This window comes from Sorex fumeus, unplaced genomic scaffold, assembly GCF_029834395.1.
Source record: "Sorex fumeus unplaced genomic scaffold, SorFum_2.1 ptg000081l, whole genome shotgun sequence".
Lineage (NCBI taxonomy): Eukaryota > Metazoa > Chordata > Mammalia > Eulipotyphla > Soricidae > Sorex > Sorex fumeus.
Genome location: NW_026606138.1, coordinates 11,480,918 through 11,500,845, shown reverse-complemented (window position 1 = coordinate 11,500,845; position 19,928 = coordinate 11,480,918). Strand labels below are relative to the sequence as shown.

The 19,928-nt window shown below is 39.9% G+C and overlaps 1 protein-coding gene across 4 annotated transcripts in view; it reads right to left on the bottom strand.

The window, feature by feature from the left end:
• VPS13C (vacuolar protein sorting 13 homolog C) overlaps positions 1-19,928 on the bottom strand; it is a 201,604-nt gene that overhangs the window by 50,538 nt on the left and 131,138 nt on the right. For all 4 annotated transcript variants that reach the window (XM_056130834.1, XM_056130835.1, XM_056130836.1 and 1 more), the window contains 15 exons: positions 19,638-19,867; positions 17,196-17,288; positions 14,880-15,245; positions 14,065-14,151; positions 12,259-12,414; positions 11,827-12,091; positions 10,617-10,777; positions 9,555-9,676; positions 8,642-8,936; positions 6,866-7,255; positions 5,184-5,288; positions 4,283-4,447; positions 3,089-3,217; positions 2,743-2,876; positions 420-546 (listed from right to left, as the gene is read on the bottom strand). In XM_056130834.1, coding sequence (XP_055986809.1) covers positions 420-546; positions 2,743-2,876; positions 3,089-3,217; positions 4,283-4,447; positions 5,184-5,288; positions 6,866-7,255; positions 8,642-8,936; positions 9,555-9,676; positions 10,617-10,777; positions 11,827-12,091; positions 12,259-12,414; positions 14,065-14,151; positions 14,880-15,245; positions 17,196-17,288; positions 19,638-19,867 — 2,825 coding nt within the window. The remainder of the gene's footprint in view (positions 1-419; positions 547-2,742; positions 2,877-3,088; positions 3,218-4,282; positions 4,448-5,183; positions 5,289-6,865; positions 7,256-8,641; positions 8,937-9,554; positions 9,677-10,616; positions 10,778-11,826; positions 12,092-12,258; positions 12,415-14,064; positions 14,152-14,879; positions 15,246-17,195; positions 17,289-19,637; positions 19,868-19,928) is intronic.

Here is a 19,928-nt window from a genome sequence, read left to right as displayed (position 1 = left end):
CCTGGACTCTAAGTTCTACCAGGTATAACTCTGGACGCTCCCAGCACCCACCTGGCCCAAGTACTTAAATCTGGGGCTCTCAATTGCTAGATAACCTCCAGGTCCCAGAACACTGCAAACAGGGCCTCCCCACCAGGGCAAAGAACCACATGGCCAAGAAATCCTCAGCTTCATTTTCCCCATGAGTGGATAAGCCAGTCTTTGTGAGTGTTTCAGGGGAATCTGAGAGAAGGTGAGTCAGTCACTGTTGGTTAGTGAACCATTTCAGAGCAAAAGCCAAGAAAGCTTTAGAAAGCAATGGCATAAGCCATCTGCCATCTAACGTCCAAACCAACATTTCAGAAGATACTCGGGCTCCCTTTCCACTCAGAGCCTGCCTGCCCATCTGCCCCCACTGCCCTCGCACCAGGCAGCCGCACCTTCAACAGGTCATGCTCCCCGACGTTCTCCGCGTACATCCACGACAGCTTTCTGGTGCCAGTTGGATCTTCCCAGGCAAAAAGTCGAGCTTGTCTTGGTAGCAAAACCATTTCTTCCTGTGACCCACTGAAACACAGTCAGTAGAAAGAAGTTGAAAATACCATGGCCTGGGGCGGGAGAGCCACTCCACAGGCCAAGTCAGGCTCCTCGTGCAGGAAGCCCAGGTTCAATGCCCCCCACCACAGTCCCCGAGCACTGCCAGGAGCAACTCCCAAGCACAGAGACAAGTAACACCCTCACCCCAACACACACACACACACACACACACACACTTAAAAAATTGTTTGGACTTGAAAAATTCAGACCTGTGGTTGAACTGAGAAAGAGCTTAGCACAGAAACCTAGCAAAACTGCCTTTGCTAATAAAACACAACTCAAAGTACCCCCCAAATTCAGAGAACAAATCATTTGGGGGCCTGAGGGAATAGAACTTTGCCCTTTATGAAATTGCATTATGGCGTCAATCATCTAGGTAAGATCACACCAACAGAATACATTACAGCAAACAACGTGCCATCATATTAATGGAAGTAAGTCAGAGGGACAGTAACAAACACCAGATGATGTCACTCATCCGCGGAATACAGAGAGAAAACAAGGGAATAGATGGCATCACATGATGGCAGACCCATGGCCTTGAATTGTTGGTTGGCCTGAGCTTACCAAAGCAGTTGGGGGAGGAAGAAAAGGACTAGAGGTTACATAAGGATAGAAATGACCGCTCTGGACAAGAACTATATATTGAAAGTAGGTAAAGAGATATACATAACCTTTCAGTACCTGTTCTGCAAACCATAATGCCCATAAGGTGTGTGTGTGTGTGTGTGTGTGTGTGTGTGTGTGTGTGTGAGAGAGAGAGAGAGAGAGAGAGAGAGAGAGAGAGAGGTGGGTGGAGTGAGAGGGGAACTGGGGACATTGGTGGTAGGAAAACTACACTGCTGAAGGGACCAGTGTTGGAACATTGAATGACTGAAACCCAATTGTGAACAACATTGTAACTGTATATCTCACTGTGATTCAATTTAAAAAATTAAATAAGAAAATAATATGTAATATTTAAAAAAGAAGTTACTTAAGGATAATGGTGGAGAATCTTGGGCATGTTGTTGTTGTTAGTGAAACTACAGAGATCTTGTATGTCAAGACTGTAAAAGTTAACACTATTATAACCATCTTACTTTACTACAAGCACACACAAAAGAAAAAAATACTGAATGCCAGAGTGCAACTGTAGAAAATACTGTCACTGGTATGCATTTTAGTAGCAGAAAAACTTCAGTCAGTTTTTAAATCAAATACAACGCCTCAGAAACACGAGTCCCAGATACAAAAAGCAACCTGGGTTCATAGTGTTGCTTCTTAAAGCATGATCTGGGCTCGCTGGAAACACAAAGTTCTGGCTGCACTTAAAACCCACTAAATCAGACTAAGGTTTCCAGGTTTTAAAAAATTGATGATTCTCATTGCATGACTGAAACTCGATCATGAACAGCTTTGTAACTGTGTGTCTCACAGTGACTCAATTAAAATTAAATTAAAGTTCATCATTCCAATGTGATACAAAATACTTCCCAGAGAACAAAAATAAATATGTATAAACAAACTAGATTTTAATCCAAATATATACTTTAGAATATCTCAATGGATTCAGTACTTGAGAGTGGTTAATCACAATGAATTATGTCATTCTGAAACATAAAAGTAAAAAAAAATATTTATTTAAGTGAAGTGCTACAGTTTCCTGCACACTTAATTCTTTTCAAATGCATCACATCATCTATTTTAAGGTTTAAAATCATCTATGACATCATTAAGTGATGTCATGGAAGCCAGTGGCCACAGAGCAAGAACACCAGGACATGACCCACTTACAGCGGGCAGGCAGCCTGGCACCAGAGCTGTGCTCTTGTTCACTGTCAAACTAGTCTGACTCCAAACACCAGAGAAAGATTGACAGGGGAAGTTTACTAAGCACAGGCAATCACTGACAAATGATAATGGTCCACCAGATCACTACCCATTATATACAATTCTGAAATGTCTAATACTCTGAAAGTCCAAATATCTTTCTGTGACTTTGGCTATTGGCAGGAAAACCTGAACTGAACTAATGTGATACTAGAATATTAAATACTTGAGGGTCTTAGTACTGAACACCATGTTCCATGTTATCTTTCCCAAACCTGAAACCATTTAGTTCCAAGGGCCTGTCTGTGGACCAATGGGAGCAACTCGAGTCTGCCACACACCCTTCTACCATACCTCTGCTTGTAGGTGAGGACGTCCCACGGTGTGTGGTTCATTATTAGAGCAGGCGCTGATCCCTCGTGGTAGTCAGAAAAGGTTATGACAGTTGAATGTTCAGCAATGTTGACATCCACCAGTATACCCCCATTCTGCTGTAGGAAGAAAGGGGTGTGTTTGAAGTACTAGCTTAACCTGTACTTACATTTGGAGCTTTAAAATTATACTGACACAAAATACATGCTATATGCTGAGACAGTGGCACCTTCCAGTCATTACCAGATATTATAGCATATTTTAAATAAGATATTTTAAAGTGAATTTAAAAATCATAGATGTTTTACTGATACACAAGCAAACTTACCAGATTTTCTAGGTTCAATAAGGTGCCATTGTCCTGTCTGTTGTAAAAGAACGGTCTGGAAGAGCCTTCACAGCCCACCACTCTTACACAAAGTTTGCCTGACAAGTTTTCCGGCCAAAATGGAAGGCACTGAAAATATGAAAGTTAGCATCAGTTTTAAAACAGCACTGTAGTGCACATACTGCAGCTAATTAAAGCTTCAATTCCAAAACTGATTGTGGCATAACTGGCACTAAATTTCTCTAAAATATCATCTCAATGTGTCATTTTAGGAATACTAAATAATGGTAATTTATAAAAAAAAAAAACCCCAAAAACCATTAGAGAAATATAGAACTTCTGGGCTATACTTCTAGAAAAGTAACACTGGAAGAAAAAAAAGAGTCTACTTGGTGAATTAGGACAGCATCTAAAACCTAAAACATTTTAAAACTGCAATCTTAATGACACTGACTCTTTACATATCTCATTTAAATTTAAATTTTTTTCTTTCTTTTTTGGGGTGGTGAGGAAGGTTTTTTTGTTTTTTCACTTGTTTTTGGTGGGACGGTTGCCCCCCCGCCAGCCCCCCCCCACCCCCGCCTTGCTCAGAGCTTACATCTGGTTCCATGGTCTTGGATGACTCTAGCAGTGCTTGGGAGACATGAGGTATAGGTGATTCAACTTGAGTCACTTGTGTACAAGACCCTGTAGTATCTCTCAGGCCCATCATTTAAATTTTTCCTTTAGGTTGACAGCACAATGATCTCAACCTCCAATGACAGTACTGATCTAATGTTACAAGATTTATTTGCTTCTCTATTAAGTGTGCACTTGAATTTCCGGAAAGTTTTAGAGACTGTGTATGTATGAGCAAAGATACACACCATTTTAGGGACTTAATATATCTTAAAATATTATTGTGTTTACTAATTCTAGTTACCATAATAATTACTGTATCATATTTCTCCAGCCATCTTATTCAGAAATTTTGTACTCACCCACATTTGGCATATATTATCTTTCCCCTCCATCTGCTACCTTAAATGAGTCTAAAAGGTCTACAACAAGATTATAAACTTGAGAAAAGTCTTTCAAAATTGGCTGTCACATTTTAATACACAATTATAGTATGAAAGTGAATTTAACAGAGAAATATATACCGTTCTCCTTTATATGCCTTATTTTTATAAATTTAAAATTAGAGAATTTCACCTCTGAAGAAGCAATGTAGTTCCACTTATTTGTTGGTATGGAGCCATCAGATGCAATTTCACCTACTTCAAGTTCTAAAGATGATTTGTTTGCAATGGTACAGAAGGGAGTCAGAGTAACTACTCGAGTAAGATTGAAACTGCTCATTTTGATACTAACACCAACCTATGAGGAGGAAACAAACTTATCAGTTTCTAGTTTTCTTTATACAACACACTTGAAAAACACCTGCAGATATACACATCATTTTAGAGACTTCATAAAATATTTAAAAATAGTATTGCTGTATTTACTAATTACAATTACTATAATAAATGATTACTATGTCATATTTCTCACTAAGAAGAAAAATCTTGCTACCTCAGTTTTTGACACCATCAGAAATCAATTCAGGAAATATCAATCACTAATGAACTGAATGATGGCTTGTCATAACAGATTTTACTTGTAGTCATTACTTTCTAATATTTGAAGCACAAACTGTTTTTGCAATCAATTTAAGGCTCGGGTGCAATGGCCTTATTATTTCTACTATTAAAAGGGTAAAAACATTCAAGTGGTACAACCCCATGTAAACTAGTAATGGATTACTCAAAGTTTTCAGGCAAACTTAAGATGTGAGAAATATCAGATAGGGATGTGACATGGACTGAAGATCCCAGTACTCTTGGGATATTTACAAATATTGGTAAACATTGGTAAAAATAAACTCAGTGTCTTAATATTTTACAAATTCAGATTCTGCTTTGCTACTGGAATCCACAGAAATTTATAGAGGTGATAACTACTTTTCACCCAAAATTTTGAGTTCAAATTTCTGTTATTTTCTAAGGACTTAGGGGTGTATTAGTTTAGTGTAATTCAGAAAGTCTTAATGAAGCCAAAATAATCAGACTCTTACCAGGAATTCCATATTGTTGGCAGGACATTTGACACACCCGTAACTTCCCACTGTGTCCAAGGAGAAACTATTGGACCAGGAACTAGTTGAAATTTTTAGTTGTACCTATAAAAGAACACATATCATCATGTAAGAAATCTAAAGGAACTATATCCATTCTATTAAATAGAGAGGTATGGGCCACCAAATTTATGTATTATCATAGAGTACAGAAAACATAAAACCAAACTGCAAACTGAGAATCACAGAAAACCACAGGGATCAATACAACAAAAGAAATACATGGTGAATATAGTGCATGTAAGGATAGATATCAATGAGACACAGCGTTGTTTTAAACACAATTACGTATCATATAAAGTTATATCTCCTAGTGTTAGAGAAATAGTCAACTTCCAAAGTCACTCAAAGAACAGCAGTTTTAGTTCAGGAGGAATCAGTACTGTGCTGCAGGTATAAAAAGGTTGTATCTCTGTGTGTAACATTGTTCAGTCAGTGGTAGATAAAAGGCACTCTAAGAAGACAAAGGAAGGAAATAGCACTCAGTTCCTCTCTGCAATGAACTCCAACTGGAAAAGGAGATGGGAGATACAAGCTATAGTGATTAAGATGCAAGGCACAATTTGACTCAGTATACAGTTCCTAGCAAAAGGCAAAAACATTTATTTCTGGTTACAGAATCCACACAGAGGTTGTTTTTGTTTTTTAGGGATTTTTTGTTTGTTTATTTTTGAGCTGCACATGGCTGTGCTAAGGGCTTACTTCTGGCTCTCTGCTCAGAGATCACCCATAGCAGGATTTGGGCCAAAGATCAAACTGGGTTGGCCACGTGTAGGCACGTGCTTATTCCCCGTGCTATGTTATGTCTTCAGCCCACGAAGAGGTTTATAGATGAGCCAAGTATGTTAAGCTGGAGATAGCATGTCATACAAATAAACATTACAAAGCCACGTATTAATCAACACTCTAATATAGCAGTTCTCAAATCATAGTCCCCAGATAAACACTTACATCTCCTAGGAGCTGTTAGAAATTAAAATTCTCAAACCCTACCGAGCCCAGACCTTTTGAATCAAACTATGGGCAAATGACCCAGAAATTTGCTTTTTGGGGTGTGACACAGGAAATTGCTTTACCAAGCTACATCATTGACCGCGAGCGATTTGCTTTATAAGTTCTCTGGATCAGGATTTTTTTCCCTTTCCACTCATGACCTCTTTCGATTAAGAAATGCAAATGCTGTCAGAGACACAGAGGTTAGACAGGTGAGGCCTGTGGCCAGTATCCCCAGGACAGGGCTGAGAAGGAAGGAGGATCAGAGCACACAGTGGCAGCTCGAGGCCTGAGACTTCTCCCCAAAAGCCTGGCCTCAGGCTTCACTCAGAGAGCCAAATGCAGCTATGCCACATGCAGAAAGACCATCTTATCCCTGGCACAAAGTAAAGATTTCTACTAGGCACAAGGTACTTTAAGAACAGTAATAATTCTAAGTCAGGAAATTGTTCTTACTAGTTCACAATATTCCACTTGATTACATTTCCCTTTAAGCTTCTCTTGGACCTAATTTATACCAATCAGCAACTTAGCAAGCAGTGTCGTGTGGCTTAGGAGAGACTGATGGCACCCACATTGGCCTCCGGAGCAGAAATGCATTTTGCTGTGTTATACTGACAAACATATACCTTGTTTTTACTGAAAATGTTCTTCTTCTTGAAAGAAAATAAAATAATGTCCCGGAAATCAGCCGGATGCTTCACGTGAATATCTTCTGAGCGGTACTGGAGAACTCGGGACGTCTTATTGATCAGCCAGTAGGGACTGAAAACAGATAGAACCATGCGACTGCCCAGCCGCCGGACGTGGACAGACAGGTCCAAGGTCATCACTTCGGTGGAATCAGAAGAAAAACACACCAGGAAGAATTCAGGTAGTGAGTCACAGACACGGAAATGGCCGTTCCAGTTCCTGCCCTGGTATTTTATCAGAACCAATTCCATTATTTCCCCACTGATTCGTGAATGCAGCACATCAGCCACACTGCCTTCTGCCAGCTCACGAGCTTCTGCTGTTCCCTAAAAAGCAACAAACAACAACAATAACAAAAAACTGCTTAGCAAATTTCTAAAATCTACAAACAAGCCACCAAATTCATTAAGCACCAAGACTTCAATGAAGGCAAGCCTGCTTATTAGGAAAGTTCAATCATCACTAAGAACTACAAAAACACTCTCACAGACACACAGGTAGATGGTGTCTTGGACATTGGTAAACCAATGATCATTAATTCTGAAAAATAAAGTCATTATCTATGCTGAGAACAACAGGATAGACCTGGGGTGGTCCTTCTTGCTGTCCATCAGAAGTACATAATCGAATAAGACACTTAATGGCCTCTTCTCCAGTCACATGCTATACATAAAAGCCCTCGGTAAAGAGATAAGGGAGATGACAGAACTATTCTCACAGGTCATTTCAGCAAGGTCAGACAAGTTTAAAAATAAGTAAAAGCCACAAGATAAATCAGGCTTCTTTACTAAAAGCACAACTAGGACAAAACCTATTTTGTTCATTTAGTTACTTTAATAACTCAGGCATGGCTCATTCTCAGACAAAGTAAAGAAATAATACATGTTTCAAACACTTTCCAGATTTTTTTTGAAATGGTGTAGCAGGAAGAGATTTAAAAATATTCATTGTGCTGGTGCTGGAGCAATAGTACAGTGGGTTGGGCGTTTGCCTTGCATGCAGCCGACCCAGGTTTGATTCCCAGCATCCCATATGGTCCCCTGATCACTGTCAGGAGTAATTTCTGAGTGCAGAGCCAGGAGTAACCCCTGTGCATCTCCGGGTGTGACCTTCCCCCTCAAAAAAATATATATATATTATGCTTTATTCCTAGAAAATGTCCTATTATTTCTTAAAATTGCAATTATTTTTTAAATTTAATATAAATATAAACAAGTAATCATAATAATAAGAGTAAAATAAAAATTTTAGAATAAATAATCTTTGCATTGACTTTCCTTTATCCCTCAGTTTATGGAATTTTACTTTAAAAGACTGTTCTGGTCTTTAAGCAGGATTTGGTGGTCTAGAGCAAGGTATGAAATTGTCTAGTTTCAACTGCCAGTCCAACCCCTATCATTCATCACTTATCACTTACTAAGGAAGCTGAGTTACAGAGCCGGCTACTCATGACTCACCTTCCTCATCTGTAAGAAGGGCCTAACAGCAGTAACTGTCCTCAGGAGGACAATGTGCAAGTCAAAAACATTAACAGAGATGAAATACAGGGACAGTGATTGGCAGAGATTAGAAACCAGATCAGCATTTGCTCCATGATTGAAGCTACTAAAGTATGCTATCTGAAACACCAACCTTAACTAAAAACACCATCAAAACAAAAGCACCCTGGAACTGTTCCTACTCTGTAGCAGCGAGACATGCAAGAGCCATACCTCCAGTAAGTATCTCAGCGAGTACGGGAGGAGATTGCGCAGAGTGAGGGGAGGGTGAAGATGGATGACGTACGCGGGGTCCCACTCCTCCCCGTGTGTACAGATGTAGCTGAGCTCGTCAGGCTGAGCAACGGTGTTCACTATGAGAGGCAAGTAGTTGACGGTCATAGATGGACACTGGAGCATGCACCTGACCTCCGTGCTCCTGTGCAGCTGCTCCCTCCAGGAAATGTAAGTGGTGGACTCCTTGTACTGCTTCTCCAGGCCAGCAGCTGGCTGGATGAAGAGCTGACACCTACAGGTGGGGGAAGCAGGCAGGGAAAGAGCTTATGGAGGAGCTTAGGGTTGAGTGAAATCTTCTTGATTCTACAAGGCAAGCAATTTCCCCTGGTCTTTACAGATGAGGGCCCAAAGCTAAGAAAGGTTAAGAAACAACTAGACACGTAGGTTCGAGAGATCATAAAGTGAGTACAGCGCTTGCCTTGCACATGAGTGACCAGGGTTCCATCCTGGGCGCCCAATATGGTCTTAAACGGGAAGCAGGAAGGGAGGGAGGGAGTAGCTAAGTCACAGAGAAACTACTGGTCAAAAAAAGGAAAACACTTGCTAAACAATAACTTTTTGGAAAAAAAAAACAAAAAACAAAAAACATGTTTATTTCAAATAAAAAAGCAATGTAACAGAAAATTCAAAAGCCATTAATTAAGAGCTTAACTTTACCACAAAAATATCTCATTTGGAAAATTCAAAGATAATATATTTGTGCACAATTCTTAAACTGGGACTTGGGACTTTTCCAATTTTTAAATATAAGCATGGAACTACTTTTCTAGAATATAGGTCTCCAATTTTCAGATTCAAAAATACATTTTATGAACATTTTGAAACTTAGTGTATTTAAAGAAGTATCTACCTATAGGAATCTAAGGGGACATGGAATTCTTCCTCAGGTCTGGCGACTCCAATGCACTCCAAGAGCTTAACAGTCTTTACATATTTATAAATTTTAAACGCAATAGAGAAATGGTTTTTAATCTGTTGGACAAAAAGACATACAAATTGTTAAAAATAAATAAGAAGTCCAAAAGAAAACTGTGAACTATTATTTTTAGATCTAAAAAATTTCAAACCTAATAAGACATTTTTATTGACAATTCATATTTTTACATTTACTTGCTGAATATATATATCTATAAATGCTACATATACATATGTATATATTTAGCTTAATGTTAAAATGGCAGTTAAAATTATTAGGATAATCACATACTCAGATCAAGGGTATCAACTGTTAGTATATTTCTTCAAATATGAATTAATTTTTCATGGTTTTAGTCATTTTCTCTTATATAGCTTTTACTCAATAGATTATATGATTAAGAATAAAAATAGCAATGGAAATATGATTAGAAGTGCAATTCTCTTCTTGATTATAATGTAATACAAGCAGATGCTAATTGAAAATTTTCTTTTCTTTGTCATTTCAATGTCCTAAGAATTTACATTCTTTTGCTTACATATACAGAAACCTGTGTTAATTTACATATACAGAAACCTGTGTTAATTTATAGGAGAATAGAAAATGGAAAAAATGTTAAAGGTAAGAAGGAAAACCTACAGATAAATGCTAAATTTTTTTCCATGGAAAACACTTTGATATCTCTTTATACATATTTGAAAACTATACTCCTAAGGGATAAACAAAGATAATGGATATCTTATTTGACAACCAACCATTTTATATTCTTCAATTCTGAGTCCTTAAAGTAATAAACAAAAAGATTCATAAATTTTAAACTCAGGAGACAACATAAAAGGTCTTTAACAAGAAAAACAAGTTGTATAAAGAAAAGAAACCACTCACAAATAAAATGGGTAATAGACTAATCAAGTTTTCCTCTATCCCTTAAACTCAGTTAACTTATTTAATATCTCTAAATATATATGAAGACAAAACACCACAGCAACACATTACCTGCAGAGGAGAACGCAAGGTAATCACTTTATTCCCTTCAGTTGCATCAACCTGCACCAAGACTGAGTCAGAATGGGTCGCACTGGGGTTTCGTACATTATACAGCTGTCGTCCAGGTCTCGAAACAGGGACTTTTGCTACTTCTGTGTATCCATGAGGCACTGAAGCAGAGCACAGGTGACAAACGCTAATAAATATTCACCCACATTTTCCTAAACAGAGTAATCCTTAGTACTTCAAAATAATGTCAACTCTATGCTTCCACATCCCTAGACAAAGACACAAAATGCTGTTCTAAGACACAGGGACTAATGAGGAAAGGAAACCAGTTATTAAAAAAAAATTATACCCCCCATTTTTGTTTAGTATTTTAAATGTGGTAAGCAAAATTGAATGTTTTTTCATTTCTCTTAGAGCAACAGCACAGCAGGTAGGGCATTTGCCTTGAATGCGGCTGACCCAGCGGACCCAGGTTCGAGTCCTCCATCCCATCCCTCTCGGAGAGCCCAGCAAGCTACCGAGAGTATCTCACTCGCACGGCAAAGCCTGGAAAGCTCCCCGTGATGTATTCGATATGCCAAACACAGTAACAAGTGTCACAATGGAGACGTTACTGGGCCCGCTCAAGCAGATCGATGAACAACGGGAGAACAGTGACAGTGACAGTGATTCTTTTGTTTTGGTTTGGTTTTGAGCCACATCGGAGAGCAGTACTCAGGGCTTACTCCTGCCTCTGGGTTCAGGCATCACTCCTGGAGGTGCTCAAAAGGTCAGATGTGGTGGCAGGGATGGAACCATGGTTGGCCGCACACAAGGCAAGAGCCTTCACCCCTGTACAGTCTCTTAGGCCTGGAAATTCTTTTTGGTAACAGTGATAGTTATATCTACTGTCAATATTCTAGGCCTTCTGATTATATTTATTTTTCCTTCTCATAGAATGCCAGGCCTATTGTGAAACACACCATAAATTGAATTTTCTAAGGGATAGAGATAATCTGGTTTTCTAAGGTACTTTTTAAATCAATGAAGTATAGTTTCCTTAATGTGAAAGAAAACAGACAAGAATGTACCAACTACGTGCTCAAATCTTTGGAAATGTACCTCAAGCTATCTGGGATAATGTATTTTTATGTTTTATCAAAACAACAACAAAAAAAAATCACCCCACACCAACAATTCCAAAGATTCCATTCAAATAAACAAAACGTACCAAAGGTCAGAGTGAAGAAGGTGCTTTCCTGGCGGCTCAGCATGGACCGCTTCCCTGGACCGGATGGTTCTAGACTGGCATATTCCAGCTCCAGGTTCTGGCCAGCATCCACGTCATAAAGATCACATTTCTCAGGAGAACCCATCACCCTGAGATTGTGATTTGGCTGGACCTTAGCAGGAACCCCCAAAGCGTTCCGTACAGTGAATGGGGCCTTGTCTTTCAAAGAGTAGTCAAAAGTCATGGCAGTACCCTCGGAGAAACCCTGCAAGGGAACACAGCACAATGCATGTTTGCAATGCCCACTTCTCAAGGCTCCAACCAACACCTACACATTTTCTAGAACCTTGTTCTGGGGGCAAAAATAATTCATACATTTTTTGTCAACTTAAAAATGCCATTTGAAATATACCAAACGAGAATCGAACGTACTTTTGCTAAATTGCTGAAAACATTAAGGCAACTTTTGGATATTGTTATATTCATTGTATCTCCTGAAGAAATATGAACTGCTGTTTGTGGCTCGGGAAGATAAATAAAATCATCTCCAGGCATCAAACCTTTGTCCTGGACTGGGTTCTTTTTCACCTACAAAGACAAAAACAATCAGTTAAAAGCTATGCCTTTCCCCCCAGTGGCCAACTTCCAGAACCCAATGAGAAGCGCAGGTAGACAGATTCAGTGATGACAAACTCCAGGCCTCAAGGGATAAGGGATGGGCTGGTCCTTCTCATCTCCCCCCGCCCCCCATCCCCATGGGACCCTGGAGGTCACAGCCACAAATGCCTCCTGCTGCTACTTAAGTTCCTTTATGGCCATGATCCAGAGAGTCACAAAAGAATCTCTGAATCAAACAGCTCACTGCAGAGATGTCTCTGGACTTAGAGCCAGGCTGACTTCACCGGGGTGCCTCAGACAGGGGCACGTGTCTTCCCTCCACCTGTCCCCTAAAAACTCCAGTGGCCGCCAACTTTCAGAACCCAATGAGAAGTGCAGATACATGGGTTTAGTGACTGCAAACTCCAGGCCTCAAGGGATAGGGATAGGGGATGGGCCGGTCTTCTCAGCCCCCTCACTCCTCTCCCTTCAACCCTCCACCCCACTCCTCCCTGTCCCCATGGGACCCTGGAGGTCACACCCACAAACTGCCTCTGGCTGCTACTTAATTTCCTTGGTGACCATGATTCAGGGACATACAAAAGAATCTCTGAACCTGTCAGCTTGCTTCAAAGATTTCTCCAGATCCTAATTATCTGGAATTTTGGAGTTCCAGGAACATGTGGCCAATCTTGCAGCAGCACAACATCTTATGCTATTCATAACAAGCAATACAAAAGAGAGTATGGGGAGATTGTCTGCCACAGAGGCAGGGGAAGGGTTGGGATGGGGGGATACTGGGGTTGTTGGTAATGGAAGATGTGCACTGGTGGAGGGTTGGGTGTTCGATCATAGTATGACTAAAACAGGAAACCTTTGTAACTATCTCATGGTGATTAAAAAAAACAATAATAAAAAAATAATAAAATATAATTAACATTCTGAATAAAAAAAAAGTAATGTGGAGTTCATGCCCAATTCAATCAGCATAATCAATGGCTGAATAAATAGCAGGACTCCTACATAAAAAAATAATAAAAGTAAAAGACATGTTTTTGGCCAGTTATTGTTAAAATTGTAATACACTAGATCAAATGTAATTATCCTAGAGCAATCTATTTACATTGAGATTCCTCAAATATTTCTTATCAAGGTGAAATGTTCATACCATGTTACAAAGTATTAAAAAAAAAAAAGCAACACGTTTTCTCTTGTGTGGCCCACACCCAGAGTAAAAAATATTAAATAAATATATGAAGTGCCCAGTGAAAGGAGGATCGTTTACATATCTCCTTAGTGCTGGCCTTAAGAAAAGACAGAATGATTTTTACTCTTGTTTCTGCATTCATTCTTCCACAGTATCAAATGACTGCTGTAAAATCCCATTGTACTCTTCTGAGAAAAGTTATGAAAAAAAATATGTATCAGAGAATACTATTAAAAGGTTGTGATTTGGGTTGGGGGGGTTGTTTTGTTTTTATTCTATGGACTCTGAAAAAAATTTAAGGATCTTGGAACACATCTTAGGAAGTACATAAATACAATGCATGCACATGTATGTACATAAACTATATGTGAGGAGATGTGTGTACATGTTGTGTACATGCATGTACATGTTTAATGTGCTTACGGTTTCCTTACGTTAAGTGTTAAATTCCACTGTCTCTTCCCCGCCACTCTTTCAATCAGTGGTTCCCAAACAGCATGGACTTCATTGTAGTAATGGACCTGGATAGACAGAGAATTCTGAGTCATTCCATTTTAATTATACATTTCTATAGTCAATAAAATATTAACTAGAAGTCAACAGTCCTTTAAAAAACACATCTGAAGGCACAAGGAAAATTTTTTTAATATGCTTGTCACTTTACTCACCTTATCACCAAAGATACTTTGGTGATAACGACAACAGTACCAAAAAATTCTTTCAAAAAGAGGGGCCAGACAATATAGTGGGTAAGGAGCTGGCCTTGCACACAATCAACCCAGTTTCTGTTCCCAGAATCCTATATTCTTAGCACTATCAGAAGTAATCCCTGAGCACAGAACAGGAGTAAACCCTAAGCACAGCTGGGTATGTCCCAAAATTTTTTTTTTAAAAAAAAGGTATGTAGATCCGGATCTTTGGACACGTATCGGGGAAGAGAGTTGGCATAGTCAGTAAAGCATTTGCCTTTCACACAGCCAACACAGATTTGATCGCTGGCACCAAATATGGTTCCTCAAGCACCACCAGGGACAATCCCTGAGCACAGAGCCAGGAGTAAGCCCTAGCACAACAGATATGGCATGCCCCCACCCCCCAAAAAATTAAATCCATAAATAAAGATTAAAAATAGCATGTGAACAAATAAAATGCATCATCAATTCACATGGCCATTGTTGGGGCCACGCCTATCTGACACCTCCGATTGTACTTTCAAAGTTGCTCTGGGGCAGTCGGGGAACAGGCCTACCTCCAGGGTCATGTGGGCAGAAGCAGCCATGAGTGAAGTCCAGTTTTTAACAGTCCCTGAGAGCTTCGACTCTGCCAATAACAATGGTATTGTTCTGTGTCCAAGGCCACACTCTAGGGTTACTTGAACTGATTCCATAGTAAAAGCACAATTTTCTTCTATCAATTTCTGTTCCGCATCCTTGAAATTTTCAGTTATTTCTGTGGCCATATCAACACCAAGAAACCACGAATTATAATCATTAATAGATTTGATTCCCCAAAGATTTTCCATTTCCTTGGATGTATCTTTGGATTCATCTTCTTTCGTCTTTGGAGTCATAGCAGCCATAATTGTCATCACGGTGTTAAGAATTATGGGTGAAATCTTTAAAAAAAGAAAGAAAGAAAATTCTTTAGAATAACTTCTTTCACAGATGAGAATACATAATATATAAAAGCTTAAAAGAGGGGGTATGGTGCCGCCAGCAGGTCAATCTGTACCTGTGAGGCGAGTGCATCCACTGACTGATGGCGCCTTCAGACTTCCAGATACCCCAAAATTGCTGCTGTGCCTTTGGCCAGACCCCAAAATCTTGGGGCCAAGTTTAGTCAAGAAAGTAAACGGCCGAAAGTTAGGTATGTGGGAGACACACCCACATATCACCTCTGGTTCAGCTATATAACTGGAGGCAAGGCCTCTCTGGTTCCTAACCGAACTGCTTAACAGCCATGATCCCAGAGACTCAGGATGCCTCTGGTCCCTGCAATGGGCTACCAGTGCCAGACCACCCCAGGAGGGAACGGGTGTTGTCCCTTCGCCTGCACCCCTTGGAACTCAGTGGCTCCCATCTTCCAGAGGCCATTGGACAGTCACGTTTGAGCCCACAGTGACAAGACACACAGAGCCTCGCGGGATGGGAGTAGATCTAACCCTTTCCTCCCACTCCAACGAGACCCCGAGTCGCTGCCCATGAATGGCCTCTCTGGCTCTTGATCAAGCTGCTTAATGTCCATGATCCCAAGATACCGCGGCCGCACATCATATGTTATTCATAATCATCAATAAAAAACAAATTGTCTATTGTTGCCTTTTTGGCAGATCTGAGTGTCGGGGTAAAATCCCAAATAAAAAGGTGGGTCTGGTATCAAAATATTGAATGTAATCAAAGTAGGGAGAGAGTAATGTGGAGACTGCTTGCCTCACAGGTTGGGGGAGGGTGTGGGATGAGGGTATACTGGGGTTTTGGTGGTGGAGAATGGGCACTGGTGAAGGGATGGGTGTTTCATTGTGTGACCGAGACTTAAACTCAAAAGCTGTGTGGCTACTCTCACAGTGATTCAAGAAATAAAATTATAAAAAAGGGAAAAAAAGTGGGGAGGAGTACATGCCCAATTCAGTTGGCCTAATCAATGGCTAACTAAATAGCAATACTCCTACATAAAAATAAATAAATAAATAAAAGTTTAAAAAAACCACTTAAAACTTTTAATATATTAAATTTGTAACTAAGGAAGTAAGAGACGACACCAAAAAATCATGTTTCATGTCAAATGTCTTCAAGACACTGATTTCTGCTCAGGTTACTCTGGAATTAAGTAGCTAAGGTCATAACATGTCAACTGTGAAAGACCAAATTTGAATTAATACACAGAGAAGAGTTTTCTATGAACAGAAAAAAATAATGCAAATCTAAAATTTTCATTTTTCCACCAGTTGCATTTACTACACCCAACTCTGTAATACTTGCTAAGATATATATGCCTGGTTTTCATTTGTCCTGTTGAATCATGAAGTCTAAAATTCTCCCCTGAACCCCATCCCTTACCTCAAGATCTGCACATTCCCCTCTCACTAGCCTAGCATAGCACGTCCTCCAGCCCACTACCATGCCACAGTTCCCCAACAATGGGGTCCTATGCCCAGGCAGCACCCTCTAGCCTGCCCACCACACTGCCAGTGTGAACTTCTGAAATGCTAATCTTGGCATGCCACTTCTATGTTTAAAATATTCATCTTGCCATAATTTTAAAGATAAAATCAAACTCTTTAGCTTACAACACAAAACTCTTTATGACTTGATGGGCAATCATGTATTCAGTCAGTGTTACCCAAATGTCAATAATTATGATAACACATAAGTGTATAACCCTTGCCACCTTAATTGACTGAAAAGATGAATAATCCCCCCAAAGGTAAATATATATTGCTCCCCAAAACTTACCTGTCAACTGATTCTTTTTTCCCCTTGCCTTATGTTGTCACATATAGACAGAGTTCTCAATACTACAACTCCATTGAGAATTCAATTTTACCCAAATATTGAGATACGCTTACCTTAACTATAAATTCTTCAATTTTAATATTTATATTTTGTTTTCCTGAAGTCCAGGCACATTTCTCCATAAATAAAGAGCAGGGCTGCAAGACCTAGAGCCAATAAGTTAAATTTCATATTTTCTTGGTTTTATTTCATATTTTCTTAGTTTATGTGAGACATATACTGACAATACCATATTTTACTTGGAGATCTTTACAGAACTACTACTAAAAGCACGCAAAGTAAACTAAATTAGTAGAGAATTGTTTGTGAAGATTCTCTGAACTATGACAGGTCTGTGATATATTTCTCATCAATGTCTTTATGCCAATCCTAATGTAATGATGTTCATTTACTATCCAAAGTTCAAAGTTTTTCCTTTTGCAAAAGGAAAATCTTTAAATAGTCCTCTATGTAAAATATGCTGCTAAGACATGTAAAATGTAACTAAAGACCAAGGTAAAATATGTAAATGAACAATGTCCAGATGAAAGGCCCTATTAGAATAAATGTCAAATCTTACAACCAGATGAGTAAACCTAAGGTAAAGGTAAAGGTAAAGGCCCTCCCGTTGATCGTCGATTTGCTCGAGCGGGCCCAGTAACGTCTCCATTGGAGACTTTGTTGTTACTGTGTCTGGCATATCGAATACTCTCGGTAGCTTGCCGGGCTCTCCGAGAGGGGCGGAGGAATCGAACTCGGGTCGGCCATGTTGGCCGCTTGTAAGGCAAACGCCCTACCCGCTGTGCTATCGCTCCAGTAAACCTATGAAGCCTATATTCTCATATATAATTACAAAAAATAATCTTGCAGCTGAATTGAAAGGAGGAATCTGCACTGCGTAACTACATCAAAAAAAATACTGGAGGGCCAGGGACAGCTCAGCAGTATATGACATGCTCTGCATGCATAAAGTCACTGGCTCAAAATAAGCCATTTTTAAATAATTAAGAAAGGAATGAATTTTTAATTCAGCAGGTAATATAATCTTTCTGTGACATATCAAAGATGATGATCCTGGTAAAGAATATTCCATGACAAAGTACAGATGACGCCTAGGTCTGCATTTCTTTGTGCAAATCATTCTGTCCACACAGGTTTTTTTTTTTTTCAATTTAAAATGATTCTGCATATGTAGGGCTGGAGAGATAGCACAGTGGTAAGGCGTTCGCCTTGCTCGCAGCTGGCCTGGCCAAGCCAGGTTCGATTCCTCTGCCCCTCTCAGAGAGCCCGGCAAGCTATTGAGAGTATCTCGCCCACACGGCAGAGCTTGGCAAGCTCCTTGTGGTGTATTCGATATGCCAAACACAGTAACAAGTCTCACAATGGAGACATTACTGGTGCCCGCTCGAGCAAATCAATGAACAACGGGAGGACAGTGACAGTGCTACAGTGCTGCATAGGTAGTTTGCTGCAGCTTGAGCAGATATAGAGAGCGTCATGTTGGGTGAAGTCAGCCAGAGGGAGAGGAACAGACGCAGGATGATCTCTCTCATATGAGGAATGGAAAGAAACTTTGTAGGGGAATATCAAATGCCCATAGCAACAGAAAGGAAAAGCCAGAGAACTGGTCTTCATCGGAAGTTTGGCATGGGGCAGGGGTGGGGCGGGAGGATCAGTTAGGGAAAGGAACACCAGGACAATGGGGAGGGGGAAAGTGTCTGGCACAGAGGCAGCTGAGCACGGGGAGGGAAGCTGGGAACACTGGTGAAAGGATTGGTGTGGGAACAACCTATGCCTAAAACTCAATCATAAATATTTTTGTAAGTCAGGGGTAATTCAACTTAAAAAAAGGAAAGAAAAAAATGTCTCTTAAGGAGAGAAGAGAGAGTATGGGCAGTTAGGTTATTGCCCTGAACGCTGCCAACCCACTTCCATCCCCCGCACTGCCTATGGCTCCCAGAGCACCGCCAGGGGTCACTCCTGAGCACAGCAGCACAGCACTGAGCTGCTCCAGCTCCTGGGGACCTTATGCTGCTGCCAATCAAAGCTGCAGCCCCCCTGCAGAGCATGTCAACAAAACCTCGGTCTGCCTCTGCAGTCCTCAAATATATTTCTTAGCAATACTGAAAAACATAATGGAAGTCAAATTTTAATAATATTAAGACATTATCTTTAAATTTCTTCGTTCTAAGTTTACAGATTTAATATTTATTAATTTACTCATTCATTGAATATATAGGTGAATGCAATCACTAAAGTGAACATTCATTTGAATTACAACTAAGAAAATCATGAAACCAAAATAAATCTAATCTGAAGGCAATCCTAGCCTGTCACCAGCATCTTTATCACAATCACTCAACATCACTGAAACTCAACATTTTCATCCGTAAAATATCAAATTTGTGATCATAAATAAGCTCTAGAGTCCCACAGGACTACCACATTCCAGGGTTCTAGGAATCAATCATTTCCGTTATTCTCCACTTCAAGTTTAAATGTAAGGTGACTCTTACTGTTGTAATGCTTTTCCCTCGCTTTTCTCGGAGAAAAGGGCAGGCGAGCACTTTAAGGTCCCTCACAGAGGCCTCCATCATCTGCTCGAGTTTGGATGTTGACAGAGAGAGGTTGCACTGGAAGGAAGCTGACAGGGCAGGTGCATCAGCCTTTGTCAAATTGGCTACAAATACCACTTCTGGGTCTGTGACCTTGGCCTTCAAAGTCATATTTGGCCTGACAGAGTCATCTGTAAAAAGAATCAGAAATAGGAATCAAAAATGTTTTAAACCGAATCTCTACTCAGTCAT